We start from the raw sequence: 21,979 nt of genomic DNA, 5'->3' as shown, positions 1-21,979 counted from the left end.
CTCTCTCTCTCTCTCAAATAAATAAATAAATGAATAAATAAATAAATAAAAAAAGAATAGGAATAAATGCAGTAGACCAGGGGTTTAGCTGAGTGTTCTAGTACATGCTTAGCATGTACTGGGTTCAATCCCTGACACCAGAGAGCAAAGGAAAAAGGAATGCAGGAAAGATGCTTTGGCCAGGATGAGGGGTTTACATGTTAGATAGTACAGAACTCTTCCATACACCAGTGGGAGGATCTTGCACCCCGAGGATACCTGATACTCTCTGGAGACATTTTAGGTTGTCAGGGAAGGGGGTGTTGCTGCTAGCATCTAATGGGCCAAGCCCAGGGATGCTGTTAAACATCACTTAATGCATAAAATACACACATGTGTGTGCACATGTACACAAACACCAACTTTGAAAAAAAGATATTTGGGTTTATCTGGTCCAAAATGTCAATAGTTGTAGTCAGCAGAGAAATCCTCCTCTACACATGCCACTTAGGGATCTGATCCAGTCTCAGCCCTAGACACTACCTAGTTGATACAACACCCAAATTTGTATCTCCACCCTCACCCAGATGTCTCTCCTAAACCACAGCCCACTTGGATGTGCAACACCCCGCTTGATACATTCACATAGGTGCTTACAGAACTCTCCACCAGACCCCCAAATTCCTGGCTTGTCCTTTATTCTCATATGTCCCCTTCTAACCTACTGGCATTCCTCTCAGCTGTACCTACAAAACAATTATAAATGGACCACTTCTACTACCACCACCATCACAGCCACAGGCCCTGATGCTCTCTAGCTGAATGACTGCCTACCTCCCATCAGTCCTCTTGCCACACAGGAGCCAGAGGGATCCTTACACAGCATTAGGTCAGGCCGTATCACTCCTCCGCCCAACATTCATCCTCTGATGGTTTCTTTGCTTCCTGACAACAAAAGCCCAAACTTTATGGGGTCCAGAAAGCCCTTGACTTCATCTTCTACTCTCCCTCTCACCCAGGCCATCCTCCTATTCCTTGGACAAATTTCTACCTCAGGACTTGTACTGCATGTCCTTCTGCCTAAAATATTTGTTTTCCAAAGAATCTTTGCAGAAAAAATATACCCAACTTTAAGGGGAAAATAGGCCACCTCTAATTACTCAGTGTGTTTAAAGGAAAAATTTAAATTCATTCCAGAAAACTAAAACTAGACAGACTGTATCTTTTGGTCACAAAGAGTACAGATGGGCTTTTCACAACTTCAAAAAGCTACTTGTAGGGGCTGGGGAGATAGCTCAGTGGAATAAGCGTTTCCCTGGCAAGCGTAAGGGCCTGAGTTCAATCCCCAGTTCTGAGACAGGGTCTTTTTTTTTTTTTTTTTTTTTTTGTGGAACCGGGGATTGAACTCAGGTCCTTGTGCTTGCCAGGGAAGCACTTATTTCACTGAGCCATCTCCCTGGCCCCTCAATCCCCAGTTCTGGGGGGGGAAAAAAAAGCTACTGGTGCTGCTGAAAATGACAATGCCAACAAAATTTACACCCAAGTGACTATGAGGACTTTTAGAATCTTTTTCTTTCCTAAAAGATAGAAGACAGAGAAGATAGTGAAGAAGTTACATAATAATTTTGTCAATGACAATCTCGATCCTCACTTGCAATGTAGCCATAATCTACAAGAAGTCCACAGCTGTGGTAGAGCAAGTTCAGGAGCCAGTAAGAGCTGCTTCTGCTCACATCCTGATCTTATTATCTTCCAGCACTGTGTGGTGGACTTGGGCTACGGAAGCATAAGGGATAAACAAGTGCCTAAATCATGGTGCTGTTGGGTTCAGTAAGTGAAGCAATGCATGTTAAGAACTGAGCCCACTGCCCCTGGGGAGCAAACACTGGACTGTTGTATGTTCTGTAAAACTACTCAGCTCCTGAAATTACATACACTGAAAATTTTAACAGTAATTAAGAAGTCCTCCCTTAGCATAGTGCATGGCAGGCACATAGTGCTCACTAAGTGGCAGTTTTACATCTCTGGGCACAGCACTTTCTTTGCCTAGAAACAGTATCTTGTTGCTTGCTGGATAAAACAAAAGTTTTTCTTCTCTCTTCTCACTGGATTACCTCTAAACTTTCAGGGAAAGGATCTGAGGTTTCCAGGCAAAGGTTACAATGGTGCCCTCTGACATCTTGCATAACCATTAGCTCAGCTAAGGAAAGCAACAACCTACCTTCTGGTCAAACACAGTGCCCTGAGGACTTGGCAAGTGTTAAGAGTTCACTCAAGAATCAGCCTTATTATGTTAAACTTACTGGCTACAGCAGCCACAAGCTTTCTCATCTACAGGCCCACATAGCTGAAGATGTGCCTTTTCCAACCTCTTCTGTTACCACCAGAACTATTGGTAAACCCTCACTTGCATGGAGAACTACTCATGACAGCCAGCTGTAGGGGGGGGGGAGGAGCTGACGGATGTGGGCAGGGGCAGGGCAGGCTGATGTGCAGGAGCAGGAGCAGGAGCAGGAAGGAGCACTGGGACGTGGTCCGCCTCCACAGTTAATAACATGCTTCTCCTTCCGAACCCAGGCTTGGTGGAAGTAATAACAGTGCTCAGACTCTAATCCAGTTTAAAGTAGAAGTATATAGCATATATCAGCCCTACACATTTTTAAAGGTAAGAATAAAAACAAAGTAAGAGTTAAGAAAAAATAAATGAGTTTAAGACGCTTTTCAGCTTCCTCAGTGTAAATTCTACTTTTGTGTGCTGCTAGGAAACGAACCTGGGGTCTCCTGCATGTTGGGCAAGTGTTGTACCTGTGAGCTACACCATCACTCCAGACTCTTACTTCTTTACAGTCTTTACAGAAAGGAAGTGAAGCAGCATCTGGCTTCCAGAAAAAGTCTCTTGGTTTTCGCCAGCCACGCCCTCTTCCCAGCTGTTCAGGAATCGAACCATTTGATGTCTCTTTACTGCTCTGGGAAGACCTTAGAAAACATCCAGGGATCTAAAAAATTACTAGCTTACATATAAGAAAAAGACAAATCTAATTTTAAGAGGGCGTCCTGCCCTCCTTTCACACTCATAAAATACATTACTCTCCCACAGTCTAAATAGAAGCTAGCCTGGGCCCTGGATGAGCCAGCGTGCCAGAATTCACTTCAGCCTGAGTCAACAGAGTGAGCAGCAAGGTGATTGCTAGGCCCCGAAGTTCCTCAGGCGCTGTCACAATAACAGGTTAACTGAAACAGTGCCCAGCCTTTCCTACTCACCTGGGACAGGCTATTCACAAATGAGCTGATAATGAAGCTAGCCAATTTCTGACAAAAGCTACCAGCAGATTTATGACTCTTCCTGACTCCCATCCCCTGACAGCTCACACAGGGAGGGAGGGGCGGGCTCTGGGGCTGTGGGTGCAGCGGGGGCAGTATTCCCACCCAGAGCTTCCCTCCAGGGAGCAGATCACTGCGTGCAGAGAGATTACAATTATTTAAGAGCATCTGGGGAAGGACTCTCCATGTCCACGTCCTGACAGTGACGACATGCCATTCCACTGGCATACCCATCCGCATGTACTCCAGCAATCTTTCATCCTACCATGCTTAGCAAATTAAACTGTCACTACTACAGAGGCGCTAACTACTAAAACGGTGGTCACGGGCTTCCAAGAGCAGCTCATACCTTCCCAGCCTTGATGGCAGGCAGGAGAGCTCCTCCAAGGAAAGCAAACACACTGTACTGCCAACTTGGTGATTCCTGACCCCAGCGCCCCAGGCAGCCCTCCCACCTGCCTGATAAAGATGGTACTGGGGTGACTGAAAACTATTTCTAACTCTGGAGCCCATGGTAGGGAGGTAGGGTGGTTCTTTTGTTCATTCCTTCATTGGTTTGTTAATTTCTTCTCATTCACAAACAAAATAGTGCTATTTATTATAAACTAAACATGGTTTGGACACTAAAAATTAACATTTTTATTTTTAAAAAATTATATTCCTTTATTTTTGTGCTATTGGGGATTAATCCCAGAGTCTCAGTGCTGAGCTACATCCCCAGCCCTTTTAATTTTTTATCTTTTACTTTTGCTAAGCTGGCTAAAGTTATTCAGGTCAAGCCTGAACTTCCAATTCTCCTGCCTCCACCTCTCAAGTGCTGGGATTATAGGTGTGTACCATCATGCCTACCTTAAAAAAAAAAAAAATCAGGAAAAAAACCTTTTTAAATCACCTACCAAATGGGAGTGCTGTGTAAACGAGATGTCACAGGCAGCATGCAACTTACACAAGAGCTTCTTATTTCAAAGCTGCCTTCTCCCTGCCTTGATGATACTAGTCAGCCTGGCTTGCACGCTGGACCTTGACAGTCTGCAACCCAACAAGAGCATCTAGAGGAAGCCCAAGTGTACCAACCAGAAAATACCTTTCAGTAAGGTAAGGCCTGGCTAGAATTCCATCTTTGGCTCTCCCAGCCATGTGCTACCTGGCAAATTACTTAGCCCCCTGAAGTCTCTGTACCCTCCCCTAACAGTGATATGACATTTGTGTAGCACTCAGTAGCAAGCTGGCCCCGGGAGACAGCAATGCTGGCACACACTTGACCTCGTCACGCTGTCAAGTACACACGCGAGAGCCTCAGGCATGCTTACCTCTGAAAACAAACCACCCGTTTAGGATCATGACTGCTTGAAGTCTCACCTTTAGTCAACATTTATGATAGACATCCATCTAATGCCATTTAAGTATAGCACCAGTTTTTCCACAGCCATTTGTAATTATTTCAATGGCCCATTGTCCATCACCCATAGGTCTTGAACCATAACTTCCGCACTCATTCTGCCATCAGCGTTTAAAATGTTCTCCACACCCGTTCTTGCTGTGTCCATCTTTCCTATCTCACCTAACCTTGGAAAGGCCTTGCCCTCAACTCCATCTCCACATCATCTGTGCTTCTCTGCCTCCCATCACTGCATACCACCCCTGACCACTGTGAACTAATTATGCATACTCGTCCCCCCCCCCCCAACCAAGGATTGAACTCAGGCCCTTGCGCTTGCCAGGGATGCGCTTATTCCACTGAGCCATCTCCCTGGCCCTTATGCGTACATTTTGACTCTGTGGTTCTCTACTAACCAAATCCAAGCTTTACTTTATCTGAATTGCTCCTAAGCTTCGTGCAGTTTCTCTCCCCTACTGTGCTGTAATCTCATGGTGGGAAGCACATATTTTACACTTGGTGTCTCCTTCCATGCAATGTATACTAAATAGTGCACAAATGTCTTGATAGTTACTGATCTACACCCCTTGCCAGTCTTTGTTTTTAGACAAGGTCTTGCCATATGTTCAGGTCAGCCTTGAGCTCACTATGTAGCCCAGGTTGCTCTGACCTGGTGGGGATCCCACTGCCTCAGTCTCCCAAGCACTGGGTTTACAGATTTGTGCCATGATGCCCAGCTCTTTTTCCATTCATTCTTAAGGAGGCCTAAGAGGCAGAATCGGCCAATTATAGACAGAGATATTCTCAGGGAACTTGGTTGAACGCTTCATATACAATATGCTTTCTGAGTAAGATTCTGCTTAGATTAAGGAAAAAAGGAAGGGCCAGCCCCATAGTTCAGGGGATTAAAGCACCTGCTTAGGCAGACACAGGGACCAGGGTGATCCTAGGCATACCATGCTGGCCCTGCCCCCAGTGGCATGCATCTGTAATCCTAGCGCTTGGGAGGCTGAAAACAGGAGGATCACTGAGTCTGATCTGTGTAGTAAGACCCTGCACTAAATACATTAAGAAAAAAAAAAAAAAAGGAAACCCTAATTTCTTTTTGGGATCTAAACTTTATATCTTCAGTATATTCTAGCAACAGTCTTCTTGGCTATTCTAATAGGAACCTATATGTAAATGATCCCACAGAAAAAATTAATCCAGCTCATTAACTTCAAGATATACCTCAATGGTCTTACCTCAGGCCAGTCTTTCAAAGGAAGCAGCACCTGTTGCCCAGTTAAGGCTAGCAGAAACTATCAAGCCACTACACTACATCCTGTGGAAAGGCACCAGAGACAGCCAAAAGGCATTAGTCCCTAAGCCAGGTATGGAGGCACGCACCTACAGCTGAATCCGGAGAATCCCCAGCAGGGGCCAATTTGGGAAACTTAGCAAGACCTTGTCTTATAATGAAAATTTTATTTTATTTTCACATTTTTCAAATGAACATTTTGAAAAAGGGCTTTGCCATAGCTCAGCAGCAGGATGCTTGCCTAGCCCAGATGAGGTGCTAGGTCTGATCTCAAGCACTGGAACAACCACAACAACAACAAGGTGTTGATGCCTGAGGTGGAGACTAGCCCTTCCCCACTCCTGTCCTCAGGCGCCAATAACCGTCATGGTTACGGTTCCTGTTACTTCTGTTTCCTGGAAATGGCTGCTCACTGTGATGCACACTGCAAGCCCCGACCTGACAAGCCATCTGCCTCTGTTCTTCCTGCTATCTCCTATGAGCCTAGGCCACCCGGATCAGAGCCTGACATTCTGGGAATGATCTGAATCAGGGCCCTTCAACATAAATAAATCTGCTTTCAAACCTTGGATGTCATTTCAGCGTTTTTGTTGCCACAGCAAAAGGACAAGACAACAACTCCTAGGTTTCTGATGTGGTATGTGAGCACAGTGTACTGGCCAGAAGAGAGACCCTAGCCCAAGAGCAGAGAGGCAGTGTGCCCGACAGCTAGCCAACAAGTGACGGGCAGCTTCCAGTCCAGAAAGCAGCTCAGCTACTAATGTGGCCTCCACCAACTTTCATCTTCTCATTAAACTCAGCTGCTTTATGTTTCCATTCTAGCAAGGCCTGCTTAGTTAGCCTCAGGCTGACTCATTTATCACCCACAACAGTCACACACTACAAAAGGAAAAACTTGAGAAACAGGAGCTTAGAAGAAAATCTTTTATTTATTAGTGTTAAGATGTGAAGTCTTTGCTCAATACAGGCAGTTTGCTGCCTTGCCAATTTACCTCTTATATCCTGTACAACACAACTGCACAAAATCCTCTGTAATAACCATACAACCAATCAATTCTCCACTCTCTTTTGACTACTAAAGAGTCCCTCTCATTACACCACATGGAGAGAGGACTCACCTCCCCAGTTTTTTTAAGTTGTACCATGATCCAGACTATATACTAACTACCAAACACAACAGCATCATTCTTACAACAGAGCTACTTGCCAGTCAAGCAACTTTTTCTGAAAAATTGAGGGCTGACGTCAGCATGAAGCAAAGACAGACTAAGGGTTTCTGTGCTCACAGGCAGGTTGCTGGCTGCGCTGTGTACCCCTCTCCTCAGAGAAGAATGCACAAGGATGCTGACAAGACAGCACATCAACCACCTGTGACTGCGAGCTCCCAGCGTCAGGGCTTTATTCCAGTGAGTGAAACAAACAACCAGAAACCACCACAGTTCAGCAATGATGCAAACCAGTAGAAAAGTCTCACAACACTAGCATTTAAAATCACTGTTAACAATTCTCATTATTCTTCTCAAAATATCACTTGGGCCATGTGGGTTGTGGGTGAAGAAGTGAACAGGCCATAACAAACAGAAAAGGAGAAATGCAAACAGGGTAAATGAACTGAAAGTCCAACAACAGTATTCAGCATGGAACAAATGAGTTTTGCCTTTTTACTCAAGGAAACTGTACATAGACAAAACAAAAACCCAAAGTAGGAACAAATTCCAATGTGTGTTGTTGGTGCTCTAATCTTTGTATGTATTCACACTGGAAACATGGCTGGTGATAGTTTGATCCTTTTTTTTTTTAATGTTAAAGGCCTTTCAACACCCAAACCAGAGCAGAGAGACAAGGAGTGCATCACAAATATGGTTATCAAGATATCCACAGGACAGAGGAAGGGAGAGGGACTCTGTGTTGTTGCTGGGAGAACTAAGCAGTCTTAAAGATTCACCTCTGGCAGCGGCAGTCAAGAGTCTATTTTCCCACAAAGGACAGCACAAATCCTAAGGCCCACCTCCTACCCCTTCTCCTCTTCTCCCAGAGCACCTACCTTACTGTAAGTCACTACTGATAAGTTGTTTGAGTGACTGCTGGGGGACAGATTTACAGAGTTCTGTGACAGTCCGTCCTGATCTTGCTTGGTTTGGTCAGGAGCAGGAGCCCATGTGTTTTTGCTGATCGAGTCGAACCCGGAACCCCCAGGGTCTTTTAAGTTGTTTTCATCTGATTGTCGGTTCTTTTGGGGAGGGGCAAATGGGTTGAAGTTTCCTTCTACCTTGCGATGCGGCTGTGTGTTGAACTCAGTTTCAAAAGATGACAGCTGCTGTGTTACTCCTAAAAGTCCACCCACCTCCACACTGAGAATCACCCAGATGACATCTGAAAGGAAAAGGATACTCCCGTCAATGCAGGCACTCTGAGACCACAGTGGTACCACAGGCCCAGAGCACCAAATTCCTAAGAAGAGAGCTGCTAGACCATTTTCTCTTTTTTAAGAAGTTCACTGACAATGTTGCAAAGAGCTTTTTTTTTTTTTTTTTTTTTTTGTGGTATTGGGGATTGAACTCAGGACCCTGAGCTTGCCAGGTAAGCACTTACTCTACTGAGCTATCTCTCCAGCCCTCTGCTAAGAGCATTTTTTATTGCATGCAGGTTCTTGTGCTTGCCAGGAAAGCACTTACTCTACTGAGCCATCTCCCTGCAATTCCCCTCTCCCCTCCTTTCTTTTTTGTGGAACCAGGGATTGAATTCAGGCCCTTGCACTTACCAGGGAAGCACTTACTCCACTGAGCCATCTCCCCAGCCCATAAAATCTGTGAAATTATTTGTAAAAAGCGTCCAATTGATTCTAATGCACAGATGTAGTTGGAAATCATCACTCCCAAGAATAATGATAGAAATCTTAACACTGCTGTTCTTAGAACAGCTCTTTGTAGATTCCAATTTTACATATGTGTTTAGCTCAGAACGTATAGGAAAGGCTTAATTCTGAAGAAAAAAACTGATTAACATTGCCAGAATTACAACTTATGACCCTTATTCTTTTGAGGGAATTTAGAGTGACCATATATTGTTCAAACTGGGACCACTGTGAGTGAAAGAGGGAACAATTAATAATTATACCAAGAAATAAGAGGGGGCTGCGTCGGGCTGTAGGAGAGGATGGCGGTCTCCACAGGAGTTAAAGTTCCTCGTAATTTTTGCTTGTTGGAAGAATTTGAATAAGGACAAAAAGGAGTAGGCGATGGTACAGTTAGCTGGGGCCTTGAAGAAGATAAAGACATGACACTTACGAGGTGGACAGGCATGATCACTGGGCCACCAAGGACAAATTATGAAAACAGAATATATAGCCTGAAAGTAGAACGTGGACCTAAATACCCAGAAGCTCCTCCATCAGTTAGATTTGTAACAAAAATTAATATGAATGAAATAAATAATTCCAGTGGAATGGGGATGCATGCAGCATACCAGTGTTAGCAAAATGGCAAAATTCGTATAGTATTAAAGTTGTACTTCAAGAGCTAAGACGTCTAATGATGTCCAAAGAAAATATGAAGCTTCCACAACCACCAGAAGGACAAACATACAACAGGTAGTTTTAGTGGATCTCAAACTTGTCTTAAATCAACAACCTTCTACTCATACTAATGTCTTGATTAAATATCACAATGCAAAATACCCACACATTAAGTAAAAGAATTCCAGCTGACAAACATGACCTGGACATTTGTCAAAATATATTTAATAAATGTTCGCCCATTATGTTTTCAGTTAACAGGAAAAATGCAGCACAATTGTTCTTTCTCTTGTTGAGGCCCTGTCATTTAAACGTGAACCTGGAGTATTTCACATAGGTTCAGGTTTACAAGACGAAAGCACCGGAAGAATTGTCAGGTGTCAGTGGAAACGGGTGTTTCTGAAAAGTAAAATCTCAAGAAGGAAAAACAAATGACATGCTTATCCATCTCACTTAGTGAAAGCTGCAGCTTGAAATTGTTCAAAGTAGCAGGTAAAATGAATATTGTCACAAACTGTGTTAATCTTTGAAGCAGTGTGGGTGCTGACTACTAGTAGTATCAAAAATACGTTCACGATTGTTTTGATACCTGTATTTATAATAAAAAAGTTTGGGGAGGGTGGATGAATTTCTGTCAAAAGCTGTTTCTGTGTTACATGTAACAGACATGGTAAATATTTGTTTACAGTCTTTGTTAAATAAACCATGCATTTAAGTTTAGGTGAAATCAACAAAAGGAAATAGGTGTATGGATATGTGATTTTGAGATTAGTCTTAAAATGTAAATAAAATGTAGAATGTGTCCTGGGGGGGGGGGGAGAAACAAGAAACAAGAGGTAAACAGTGTTAAATGAAGACATATTATCCTTGGTATTTCTCAGTCTCTGTGATCAAAATACACCCTCAGCAGGGCTGGGACTTGGGACCTTGTGCTTCCAAAGCAGGCACTTAAGCCACTGAGCTATATCCCTCGCCCCATGCCTTTTTGTAATATAGGGAAACTCTACTACCTATCTACACTGAAACCACAAGTTGCTGTTGATTGTCTTTTACTGAGACAGGGTCTGGCCTGAAGGCTGGCCTTGAGCTCACTTTGTAGTCCAGGCTGGTCTCAAATTTGAAATAATCCTCCTGTCTCAGCCTCCCCAGTGCTGAGATGACAGGTGTGTGTCACCACACCCAGCTGGAAACCACAAGATTTTAAAAAAGATTCTCAAGATATGTCACAATTCTGTTTTTGATTTCTTCAAATGCCAAAGCTAGGGGTTCAAACAGAAAAAGTAGCAGTTTTCTTTGATGTTCAACACCCTACTTCAGCAAACATTGGCATCTACATTCCTGCTGAAGCTTCTCAAAAACTAAGTAACAGAATGGTCAAGAAACTTTTTTTTTTTTTGGTACAGGAATGAAACTCAGGGCCAGACAGGCACTATGTCACTGAACTACACCCCCAGCTAAAGAAGCATCTAAATGAGTGAACTGTGATGAAAACAAACATGAAGCCAAGTGTGGTGGCACACACCTGTAATCCCAGCATTCAGGAAGCTGAGGCAGGAGGATTGCCATGAGCTTGAAGCCAGCCTGAACATGGTGAGACCTTGTCTCAAAATGAAACAAAACAAAACTGAAACAACTCCCCCCGAAAACAAGTATGAAAAACAATCTAGGCTGCTAGATAGCTGTTGAAAGGCTGACAGGAAATTTAGCTACTAAAAATACAGGTAAAGTAAGCCTAGAACATGCCCACTAAATGGGAGAATGAAAGATACGGAGAAATGGCCTCTTAGGCTGTGCTTCTTATTCTCCATTGGTAGTTTGCGTTCTGCATCAGAAGCAGGCACCTCAGAATGTCAAACAACCATCAGACTATGGCTGTGGTTTGGAAGTTGAAATGAGAAGGGCTGAAGCCAGGCCCTAGCCAGTGGCGAGGCAGTGACATCTGCTGTTCACTTCTGGAATGAGTAACTCTTCCCTTCTAGGGAGCAGCAGGGGCGCCAGATAACTCAGTAATAGTCATCCATTCCAGATGAACTTATCATTAAAGGAAATGTAAATTCTCTTGCAAACCAGCACCACAGGCATGTTCATCCTCTTGATCTGATTGTACACTGGGCATGGGCTTCACTTAGAAGTGCCTGGAAAGGTGGGTCAGGGGGTTTACATTCAATACTCACAGTTAAACTACTAAAGCAACAGGACAATCCTTCTAGAAAAATCCAATGGCAGGCAGCATGTGGGGGTCCTGCCTCCCATCTATTTTCTTTTCTTCTTCTTCTTTTTTTTTTTGGCGGAACCAGGGATTGAACTCAGGACCTTACTTGAGCTATCTCCCTGGCCCTATTTTTTTTTTTTTTTTTTTTTTAAATGGTACTAGGAATTGAGCTCAGGACCTTGTGCTTGCCAAGCAGGCACTTGTGCCACTGTGCTGTATCACTGGCTCCCATCTAGCTTTTGAGCCCGAGGCAGCATTCCATCACTCTGCTGTTCATTTTCCAAATGGGTATGTCCTCTCTTATAGTACCATCATTCCTACTTGTCTTTCACCAGTCTTTTCAAAAATCCTGTTCTAGCTGGGGAGATAGCTCAGTAGAATAAAGGCCTGCCTGGCAAGCACAGGGTCCTGAGTTCAATATCTGGTACTGCCAAAAAAAAAAAAAAAAAAAAAACCTTCAAAATTCCTGTTCTAGGTAGATGATAGTTCATTAAACTACATTATGGGGGAGATGCTTTATTCTCTGAGCTCAGAAAACAAGAGGCTGTGTGAGAATGGACCATCTCTTAAAAGTCCAACATTATCAGGAAATGGGATTAATGCTATTTCTTCCCCAGACTTTGAGACTGAAAGCTTATGTAACTCACTGGTCCTAGCACACTGAAGCCACCACCTCTCCTGGCCTCAGTTGTTGCTCTGATTCTATATAGAAGCTGTGAAAAGAAAAGTCATTTGAAAAGCCAGTTATATATAAATTTCCTTTTGTAGATATATGTCATAAATTACTAAAAAAGAACATTATGCCTTAAGCTCAAGAGTACAAGTACAGAATAAAAGCAGTGTGTTTTTTACGTGGACCCCATGCCCATAATCTTAACAAAACATACTGATGTACAAAGACATCTCAGATCATGGTAAGAATGCTTTATAACAGCCGGCCAATGGCTCAGTGGATTAAAGCACCCACAAGCAGGTGCAGGGACCAGGGGTTCGATCCCCGAGTCCCGCTGCACCGGCCTGGCCCAGCCCCTGGGGTGCGCTGAGATGGCAATTGAGACTGGGCATGGTGACGCATGCCTGTAATCCCAGCTCATGGGAGGCTGTAAACAGGTGCATCACTACAAGTCTGACTGAGTAGTGTAGACCCTTCCCTAAAATACTAAAAAAATTTTAAAAATGCTTTATAGGGCCTGGGAGATGGCTCAGTGGAATAAGCACTTCCTTGGCAAGTGCAAGGGCCTGAGTTCAATCCCTGGTTCCGGAAAAAAAAAAACAAACTTTATAAGTCTGCACACATCTGAAAGTTAACATTATAGGTGAAATCATAGCATAATAAGCATAAACATTACCAATTTCTACAGTAAAACAGAACTATTAAAAATCAATGTAGGAAAAACAAACAAAAATCAATGTAGGAGAAAAAAAAATCAGTGTAGGAGGGCTGGCCAGACAGCTCAGTGGACTAAAGCACCTGCTCAGGCAGGGTGCAGGGGCCCAGGTTTGATCCCCTGCATGCAGTGTAGGCCCCACCCCCAGGGTGCACTGAGAAGGGGAACTGAGACTGGACATGGTGACATGTGTCCAGTAATCCCAGCACTTGGGAGGCTGAAAACAGGAGAATCACTATGAGTCTGATCTATGTAGTAAGACCCTGTACTAAATACATTAAAAAAAATTTATATAGGGCTGGGAAGATAGTTCTGGGGTCTAAGCGCCTGTATGGCAAGCACAAGGACCAGGGTTTGATCCCAGGTACTATATACCATGCTGGCCCCACACCGAGTCAGGAGGATCACTATGAGTCCAAACTGCGTAGTGAGTCCCTGTACCAAATACAGCTGAGGTGATAGCTCAGTGGCATAAGCACCTGTCTGGCAAGCACAAGGTCCTAAAGGTCCAAAGTTCAATCCCTGGTACCACAAAAAACAGGTAAAAATCTATGTAACAGTTCCAACTGGTTAATCTCTTTCTCTTGAAGATAAGTGTTAACAATTTCAAAAACCTCTGTATATGTATACTGGGATTGAACAAAGAAGGAAACAGATGATGGTAAAAGATAGGCCTCTCATGGTGGACAAGAAATGCTTTCTACAATTAAGCCTGTGGTGAGCTAGGTGTAGTGGCGCACGCCTGTAATCCCAGCACTCTGGAGGCTGAGGCAAGTGGACCATATGTCTAAATCTAGAGTAGGCTTAGTCTAGATAGTGAGTGCAGCCACAGTCTGAACTACATAAATGAGATCTGGTTTCAAAAATCAAATAAAATGGTAAATCAGTAAGATAAAATTAACCCTGTAGTACTGGATTAAGATCTCAATATCAATTTGTGGTTAGCTTATTGTATATACACATGAAACAGAAACAATGATATATCTATACACAAGCATGTATATAGATTACCTAGCTCTAGTGCTGAGAGGACCTAGATGTAATGACAAGTCATCTGTAGCAATGAACATACTCAGTGCCTGGATTCCAGTTTCTAAATAGCATTATCCAATAAAAGAGCAGGGTTTCTTAAGAGAAATGGATGAACTTAGTTCTAGGGTGTTGAAAATGATGAACCTGAAGTATTTTTTAGTACCAAAAAGGAACTAGAATAGTCAAAGACAAAAAGATCAGTACATGCCAAGGTAATATAGAAGCCAGCCTCAAAGCGCTCCCTTGGGCTAAAGCTGGAATAATTTGAGCAACAAAATAAACAACACTGTATTAGATTATAACTCAAAATGTGACACATGAGTTTATAATGATGTACATAAGTGACTAAATACATGGGGAAGGAAACACAAATTTCTTTTGTTACTTATTTTTTAGTACCAGGGGTTGAACTCAGGACCCTGCGCTTGCCAGGCAGGCACTTAAGCCACCGAGATATTTCCCCACTGGGGACACAAATTTCTTACAAAATTCCAAATAATAAACACAGCTGTGCTCCTTCCAAGACATGGTTTAATTATATCCGCTCCTTGACTTGTCCTCTAACCACTTAGGATGAACTAGACCTTGTGACATGTTTCCAGAGAACTAAGCAGGGAAAGGGAAAAACAGTAACCTCACCACAGAACCACCTGGTTACAACAAAATTTAACCCAGTGATTAAGGTTAACATGACGTCAGGTGACTATGAGGTGCCCTATTACATGAGGCATGTAACCATGAGGAAGAGATTAGACAAGCTCAGAGAGGAAACACTTTACAGTTTCTGTTTGTTCTTTGTATTTTTAATTAGGAGTCATTAGAAATATGGAAGGCTGAGAAACAGTAACAGGTGAGAGGAGACTGGGAAACTGACAAGTGTAACATAGTACCTCAAGACTGGATTCTGGAACAGAAAGAGCCAATCAGGCATTTGGGCTGGGTGTGGTGGCACACACCTGTCATCCCAGCCCTGGGAAGGCTGAGGCAGGAGGATTACTGGGAGTTTGAGACCAGCCTGGACTACAAAGTGAGCTCAAAGCCAGCCTGAACTGCATAGCAAGACCCTGTCTCAAAACAAAACAAAACAAAACACACACACACACACACACACACACACACACACACACACAAAAGAACCTGATGCGTTCAAATAAAGTCTATAATGTAGTTAATAGTTATGTACCGATGCTGGTATCTTTAGCAAGTGGGCCCCAATAATATAAGATGCTAACCATGGGAGAAGCTGGGTATGTGAGAACTCTATGTGATTTCTGCAGCCTTTTGGTAACTCTAAAATTAGTCACTATTAAGGATGGTATTTGATGATTAGTTAATTCTTACCTTACCTGGAGGGGTATAACAATGACAATTAAAGCCAGAGAAGACCTCTTTAATGTTATTTATTTAAAAATAAGCTGTAACGTGGGCATGGTGCACACACCTGTATTCTCAGCATTTGAGAGCTAGGGAGGAGTACTGCTGCAAACTCAAGGCCAGCCTGGGCTACCTAGAGAGTTAAGACCAGCCTGAATTACACAGTGATACCCTATTCTCAAAAAGTTGTATAATGAGAATTTCAGCTTTTGATAAAACTGAAGTTATTAACCTGTCACCGAACAACATTTTTTTTATTTGTTTTTTTTTTCAAGGTTTTATTGATAAACAGCAATGAGACAGTTTCAAATCAAATCGGAAGTACAGTTTCAACAAATAATACACTGCATATATTCTTCTTAGTGGTTAACTGCTGTACAAGATTGAACAACATTTTTTGTACGGAAGAAGACAATACAACAAAGTAATAACTAGCTTTAAATCAGTAACACGCAGCTGTGTGGCCTGCAGATGGTCCACTTATGAGCTCAGGTAGGATATATGTTAAAAATACAGATTCTGGGGCAGGCATACAGTTCTGTGGCACAGTGCTTGCTTGCCAAGTAGGTGAGAGGCTGTGAGCAAAACAAAACAAACCCCACCAGATTCTAGCCAGGTGTAGCAGTGCATACCAGTAGTTCCAGCACACTGTGAGGCTGAAGCAAGAAGCATTTAAGTTCAAGCCCAGTCTGAGCAGCTTAGTCAGAATCTATTTCAAAAAATAAAATATGGGGCTGGTGAGATGGCTCAGTGGTCTAAAGCACCTACTTGGAACAAGCTTAGCTAAAGCACAGGGACCGCGGTTCAATCCCCCAGCACCACATGCCAGCCAGCCCTGCCCCCTGGTGGGCTGAGCTGGCCACACACACACACACACACACACACACACACACACACACAAATAAAATCATATAAAAAATAAAATAAAATAAAGGGGCTGGAGGCCAGGCACGGTAGTACAAATCTGTAATCCTAGCATTTGGATGGCTGAGGTCAGCCTGGGTTACATAATCAAATTCAAGGCCAACATGAACTACATAGGAAGGCCCTGTCTCAAAAATGGAGGTCAGACTAAAGCACCGCTTTTAAGTACATGCAGGGACCAGGGTTTGATCCCTGGAGTGCTATGCCAGCCCTGCCCCTGGGGCCTGTAGAGATGGAAATTGAGACCGGGCGTGGTGGTGTGCACCTGTAATCCCAGCGCTTAGGAGGCTGAAAACAGAAGGATCACTGAGTCCAATCTGTGTAGTGAGACCCAGTAGACACTACATCAAATACCAAAAATGATGATGATGATGATGATAAAAATGGAGGTCAGGTGTTGGAGATACAATTCTGGGCATTACTTATTACAAAGCTATAGTAAATAAATAAAAAGTGAGATTGGCACAAAACATAAACCAATAGAAAATAGACCCTAAAACAATCCCTCATGTACACAGCCAGCTGACTCTGCTAACTGTACACAAACTACACAATGACAAAGGGCAGTCTCTGAACAATGGTGCTGGAGCCAGGTGTGGTGGAGCACGCTTGTAATCCCAGCACTTGGGAGGCTGAAGCAGGAGGATCACTGAGCTTGAGACCAGCTTGTACTACAAGTGGGCTCAAGGTCAACCTGAAGTGCACAGCTTGACCCTGGCTTTAAAAAAGAAAAAAAGGTGCTGAAAAGCTGGTTAGGCTGGCACATGCCTGGGATCCCAGCACTCAGGAGGCTGAGGCAGGAGGATCACTTCAAGTTCAAGGCCAGTTTGGACTACACAGTGAGTTCAGGTCAGCCTCAATAACACAGGGAGGCCCTATCTACAAAACAAAACAATAACAGTATGGAGAAAAATGGATATCTACATATAAAAGAATGAAGTTGGAAGCCCCACTTCATACCAGTTACAAAAACTGACTCAAACTGGATCAAAGACCTTAATTTAACAAGTGAAACTATAAAACAAGAAAACAAGGGCCGGGGAGATAGCTCAGTAGAATAAGTGCTTGCCTGGCAAGTGCAAGGGCCTGAGTTCAATCCCTGGTTCCGCCAAAAACAAAGAAAACAAAACCAAAACCAAGGGATAGAGGAAAACCTTTATAACACTGGATTTGACAATGATTTTTTTTTTTTTAATATAACACCAAAAAGCTTTTAAAATAACCTAAACGGGGGCTGGAGAGATGGCTCAGTGGTCTAAAGCACCTACTTGGAACAAGCTTGGCAAAGCACAGGGACCACGGTTCGATCCCCCAGCACCACATGCCAGCCAGCCCCGCCCCCTGGTGGGCTGAGTTGGCCACACACACACACACACACACACACACACACACACACACACAGAGTAAATAAATGTAAAAATAAAAAAAAAGTTTAAAAAAAAAATAACCTAAACGTTAACTTTTTTTGCCATAATTTTATTGATAAACAAATAGCAATGAGACAGTTTCAAATCAAATCGGTAGGACAGTTTCAATAATTAACACACTGCATACATTCTTCTTAGTGGTTAATTGCTGTACAAGATGCGGACTTGAGATCCTATTTACAAACACCATTAGAACAAATCATTCTATTCATTAAGAGAATGTAACTATGTATCTATCCTAACCACTTTGAATACACAGATACAAAATGGACATTCATCTGTACACCCTTTTTTTGTTAAGTTCCGTTATTTGAATATTATAGGTGTGTAAACTGAACGTTAACTTTTATAGAATTTCTGTGCATCGAATGATATGATCAAGAGTCAAAATATGTCCCATGGGGGGGGAATTTTTTTTAAATCCTTCAAAACACATATCTGCTAAGAACTCATAGCCATTCTTCCTGTGAGTGGCCTGAGGTGACCTGTGAAAATGGTTTGCTACTCTCTTGACCCAAAAAAAATCCCACAAAATCATGTAAATCAAGAGGCTCAAATCTTGGTAAACATGCGTGAAACTGCCCAGGCCATTAAGGGTATGCCTATCCGAAAGGCCACCAAGTATCTCAAGGATGTCACATTAAAGAAGCAGTATATGCCATTCTGGTGTTATGATGGTAGAGTGGGTAGGTGTGCCCAGGCCAAACAGTGGGGCAGGACACTGGGTCGATGGCCCAAAAAGAGTGCTGAGTTTTTGCTGCACATGCTTCAAAATGTAGAGAGTAATGCTGAACTAAAGGGTTTAGAGGTAGATTCTCTGGTTATTGAATACATTCAGGTGAACAAAGCACCCAAGATGCACTGCCGTACTTATAGAGCTCATGGCTGGCTTAATCCATACATGGGCTCCCCCTGCCATACGGAGATGTTCCTTAGTGAAAAGTAACAAATTGTTCCTAAATCAGAGGAGGAAGTTGTACAGAAGAAAAAGATATCCCAGAAGAAACTGAAGAAACAATATCTAATGGATCAGGAATATATTAAGCATAAAATAAATGCAAATAAAAGTAAAAACAAAACAACAAACTGATATCCAGAGTAGAAAAAAATTCCTACAACTCAACACCAACAAAATACCTGATTTTAAAATAAACAAAGAACTTGAATAGGTATTTCTATAAAGCTATACACAAATAGCTAATAAGCACATGAATAAATACAAATTGAAACCACAGTGGTAACTACTTCTCATCCACAAGGTGGCTATGACCCAAAACCACAAGTAGTGGTGTGGATGTGTAAAAACCAGAACCCTTACATACCGTTTGTGGGAATGCAAAATGGTGCAGTCACGACAGAAAATAGTGTGATGCTCTGAAAAATATCTAGATATTTATCCAGAAAAATAGAAAGCGGGGGCGCATGGAAGTGTCATTATGAAAAGGGAGAAACACCCCAACGGCTCACTGAAAAATAAGTGGAAAAAGAAGATGAAATATTTACACACGATACTAAACCTTAAAAAGAAGTTATACATGCTACTTAATGGATAAAATTTGAGGACAAAAGATACAAATCACAGAGAAAAAACAGCATTCCTGTACACTACTAGTGAGCCCACAGAGAAAGAAGTCAGTAAAGCAATTTTTCACCACAGCTTAAAACAAATTAAATGCCTGAGGATCAACCTCACTGAAGAGGTGAAAGACCTCTCTGATGACAACTGCACAGCACTGGAGAAATCGAGGACACTAGTGATGAAAAAAGACCTCCCTTGTTCATGGATCTGTTGAACTAAGACTTAATATTAACTAGTATCAATAATTTTTCCAATTTTTATTAATACATGTATATAACACATCTAAATTCTTTTTTCACCTACTCCTCTCTCCAGTAAGGATTTTTAATTAATTTTTCTCAGTACCAGGAATTGACCTCAGGACCTCACACTTGCTAGGAAGGTGCTGTGCTGCTGAGCTAAATCCCAGGCCCTTGCCATGCCTGCCCACCCCTGGGGCACCCTGAGAAGGCAAGTGAGACTGGGCATGGTGGTTCTTGCCTGTAATCCCAGCTCTTGGGAGATCTATTAGTGATCTCAGGGGGATCACTAAGAGTCGGATGTAATGAGATCCTGCAGACCCTTACTAAAATATAAAAAACAAACAAAAAACTATGAGGTTGGTACTAATTTCCCTTATTAAATACATGAAGGAATCTTACTTTATAGGTGAGTCATCGAAAAGAAAAATTTCCTAGATGCTGAACTGTAAGCCCTGTAAAATTCAGGGCTCATGCTGTTTCTGTATAGTGCTTCTTCAATGAGAAGAATATTTTAGAATATAGCTCTAGCCACAGCCAGATGTGATGGTGCACCTGTAATCTTAGCACTCAAGAGACAGATGCAGGAGGATCAAAAGTTTGAGCCATTGTAGGCACCTTAGCAACTCTAAAAACAAAAAATAAAGGTGGCCTAGACTACCTGGGAGGCTGAGGCAGGAAGATTACCAAAAACTCAAGGTCAGCCTGCACTACAAAACCAGACCCTGTCTCAACCTCATCCCTCTGGGGGGGAAAAAAAACAAAACCAAACAAAAAACCCAGAGTAAGATGGGAATACAGCTTAGTGCAGAGGCCGTGGGTTAAATTCTGAGTACTGCAAAAATGGATTTTGAAAAGCCCTAGAATGAACAAAATAAATTCAAATTAAGCAGAAGAAAGGAAATGATAAAAGCAGAAATACATGAAACTGAAAACAAAACAAAGAAAAATCAAAGAAACTAAAAGCTGGTTCTTTAAAAAGACCCATAAAATGGCCAGGTATAGTGTTGCACATCTGTAATCTTAGCTGAGGCAGCTGAGATAGGAGGATTACAAATTCATCATTTGTAATCCTCCTAGGATTACAAGCGCAAGCCCAAGGTCCTGAGTTCAATCCCTCGTTCTGAAATAAATAAATAAAAATAAAAATAAATTGAATTAATAACTGAAAAACCTGAAAAACTTACACGCCCAGATGATTTCACCAATAAATTCTTCTGAAGAAAAATATCACCAGTTCTATAAAATTTTGTATCAAAATGTAAAATGACCAATGTTGAATACCTATCTTATTTGTTTTTTTCAATTGTGTATCATTTCTAATGTCTTCATCTATTTTTCTATTCTCTTTAAAAATAAAAAAGACAGGGGCCAGGGAATTAGCTCAGTAGAATAAGTGTTTGCCTGGCAAGTGCAAGGTCCTGAGTTCAATCCCTCATTCTGAAATAAATAAATAAATAAATAAATATAAAAATAAAAATAAAAATAAAAAAGAAGGGCAGGGGAGATAGCTCAGTAGAGTAAGTGTTTGCCTGGCAAGTGCAAGGTTCTCAGTTCAATCCCTGGTACTGTAAAAATAAAGAAAGAAAAAAGAAAAAAGAAATTGGTACAACATATTAACACTCATAGAGGTATACTGTACAATAATGACTGAGTTCTTGAAATGCAGGTAGAGTCACAAGTTCAAATGATGTATTGCCTATGCTGAATTAAACAATATATTATATTATTTGTTGAAAAATAAAAATAAATAAATAAATAAATAAAAAACAATATATTAAGTACTTTTTAAAGTCTTCAAACATACCTTAGATCAGAAGTTAAGGCACTTTCTTAATCATTTCAAGATTCCAAATATAAAACTATAAAAAGAAAAAGCTGGACATGTTAGTATACACTTGTAATTCCAGGACTCAGGAGGGTGAGGCAGGACAAGTACCATGAGTACAAGACCAACATAGATTCTATAGTGAGTTCGAGGTCAGCCTCAGCTACACAGAAAGGCCCTATCTCAAAAAAAAAAAAAAAGACATGGTTAAACTGAAGTGTAACCCGTTCTAGAATTTAACTGCTTTCAAGACTGTAACAAAACAAAGTACAAATAAAACTCTCAGAAAAGGGGAAAAAGGAACCCTTCTTCACTGCTGGTAGGAATGTAGACTGGTGCAACCGTTATGGAAATCAGTGTGGAGACTCCTTAGAAAAGTTGGGCTGGAAATCCCATTTAAACCAGCTATTCCTCTACTGGGAATTTTCCCAGAGGATCTGAAAACATCATATCATAGGGATATACGTGTGCCTATGTTTATAGC

General features: G+C 42.0%; 1 protein-coding gene and 1 pseudogene across 1 annotated transcript in view; one reads left to right on the top strand and one right to left on the bottom strand.

Moving 5' to 3' along the window:
* CUNH6orf106 (chromosome unknown C6orf106 homolog) overlaps nt 1-21,979 on the bottom strand; it is a 95,496-nt gene that overhangs the window by 9,171 nt on the left and 64,346 nt on the right. Inside the window, exon 4 of the mRNA XM_004624214.2 lies at nt 8,023-8,351. Coding sequence (XP_004624271.1) covers nt 8,023-8,351 — 329 coding nt within the window. The remainder of the gene's footprint in view (nt 1-8,022; nt 8,352-21,979) is intronic.
* LOC105742601 lies at nt 9,135-9,571 on the top strand (annotated as a pseudogene).

The sequence above is a fragment of the Octodon degus genome, unplaced genomic scaffold (assembly GCF_000260255.1).
Source record: "Octodon degus isolate 3935 unplaced genomic scaffold, OctDeg1.0 scaffold00005, whole genome shotgun sequence".
Lineage (NCBI taxonomy): Eukaryota > Metazoa > Chordata > Mammalia > Rodentia > Octodontidae > Octodon > Octodon degus.
Note: the sequence above shows the minus strand (reverse complement) of the source record. Positions and strands in the feature narration are given on the sequence as shown.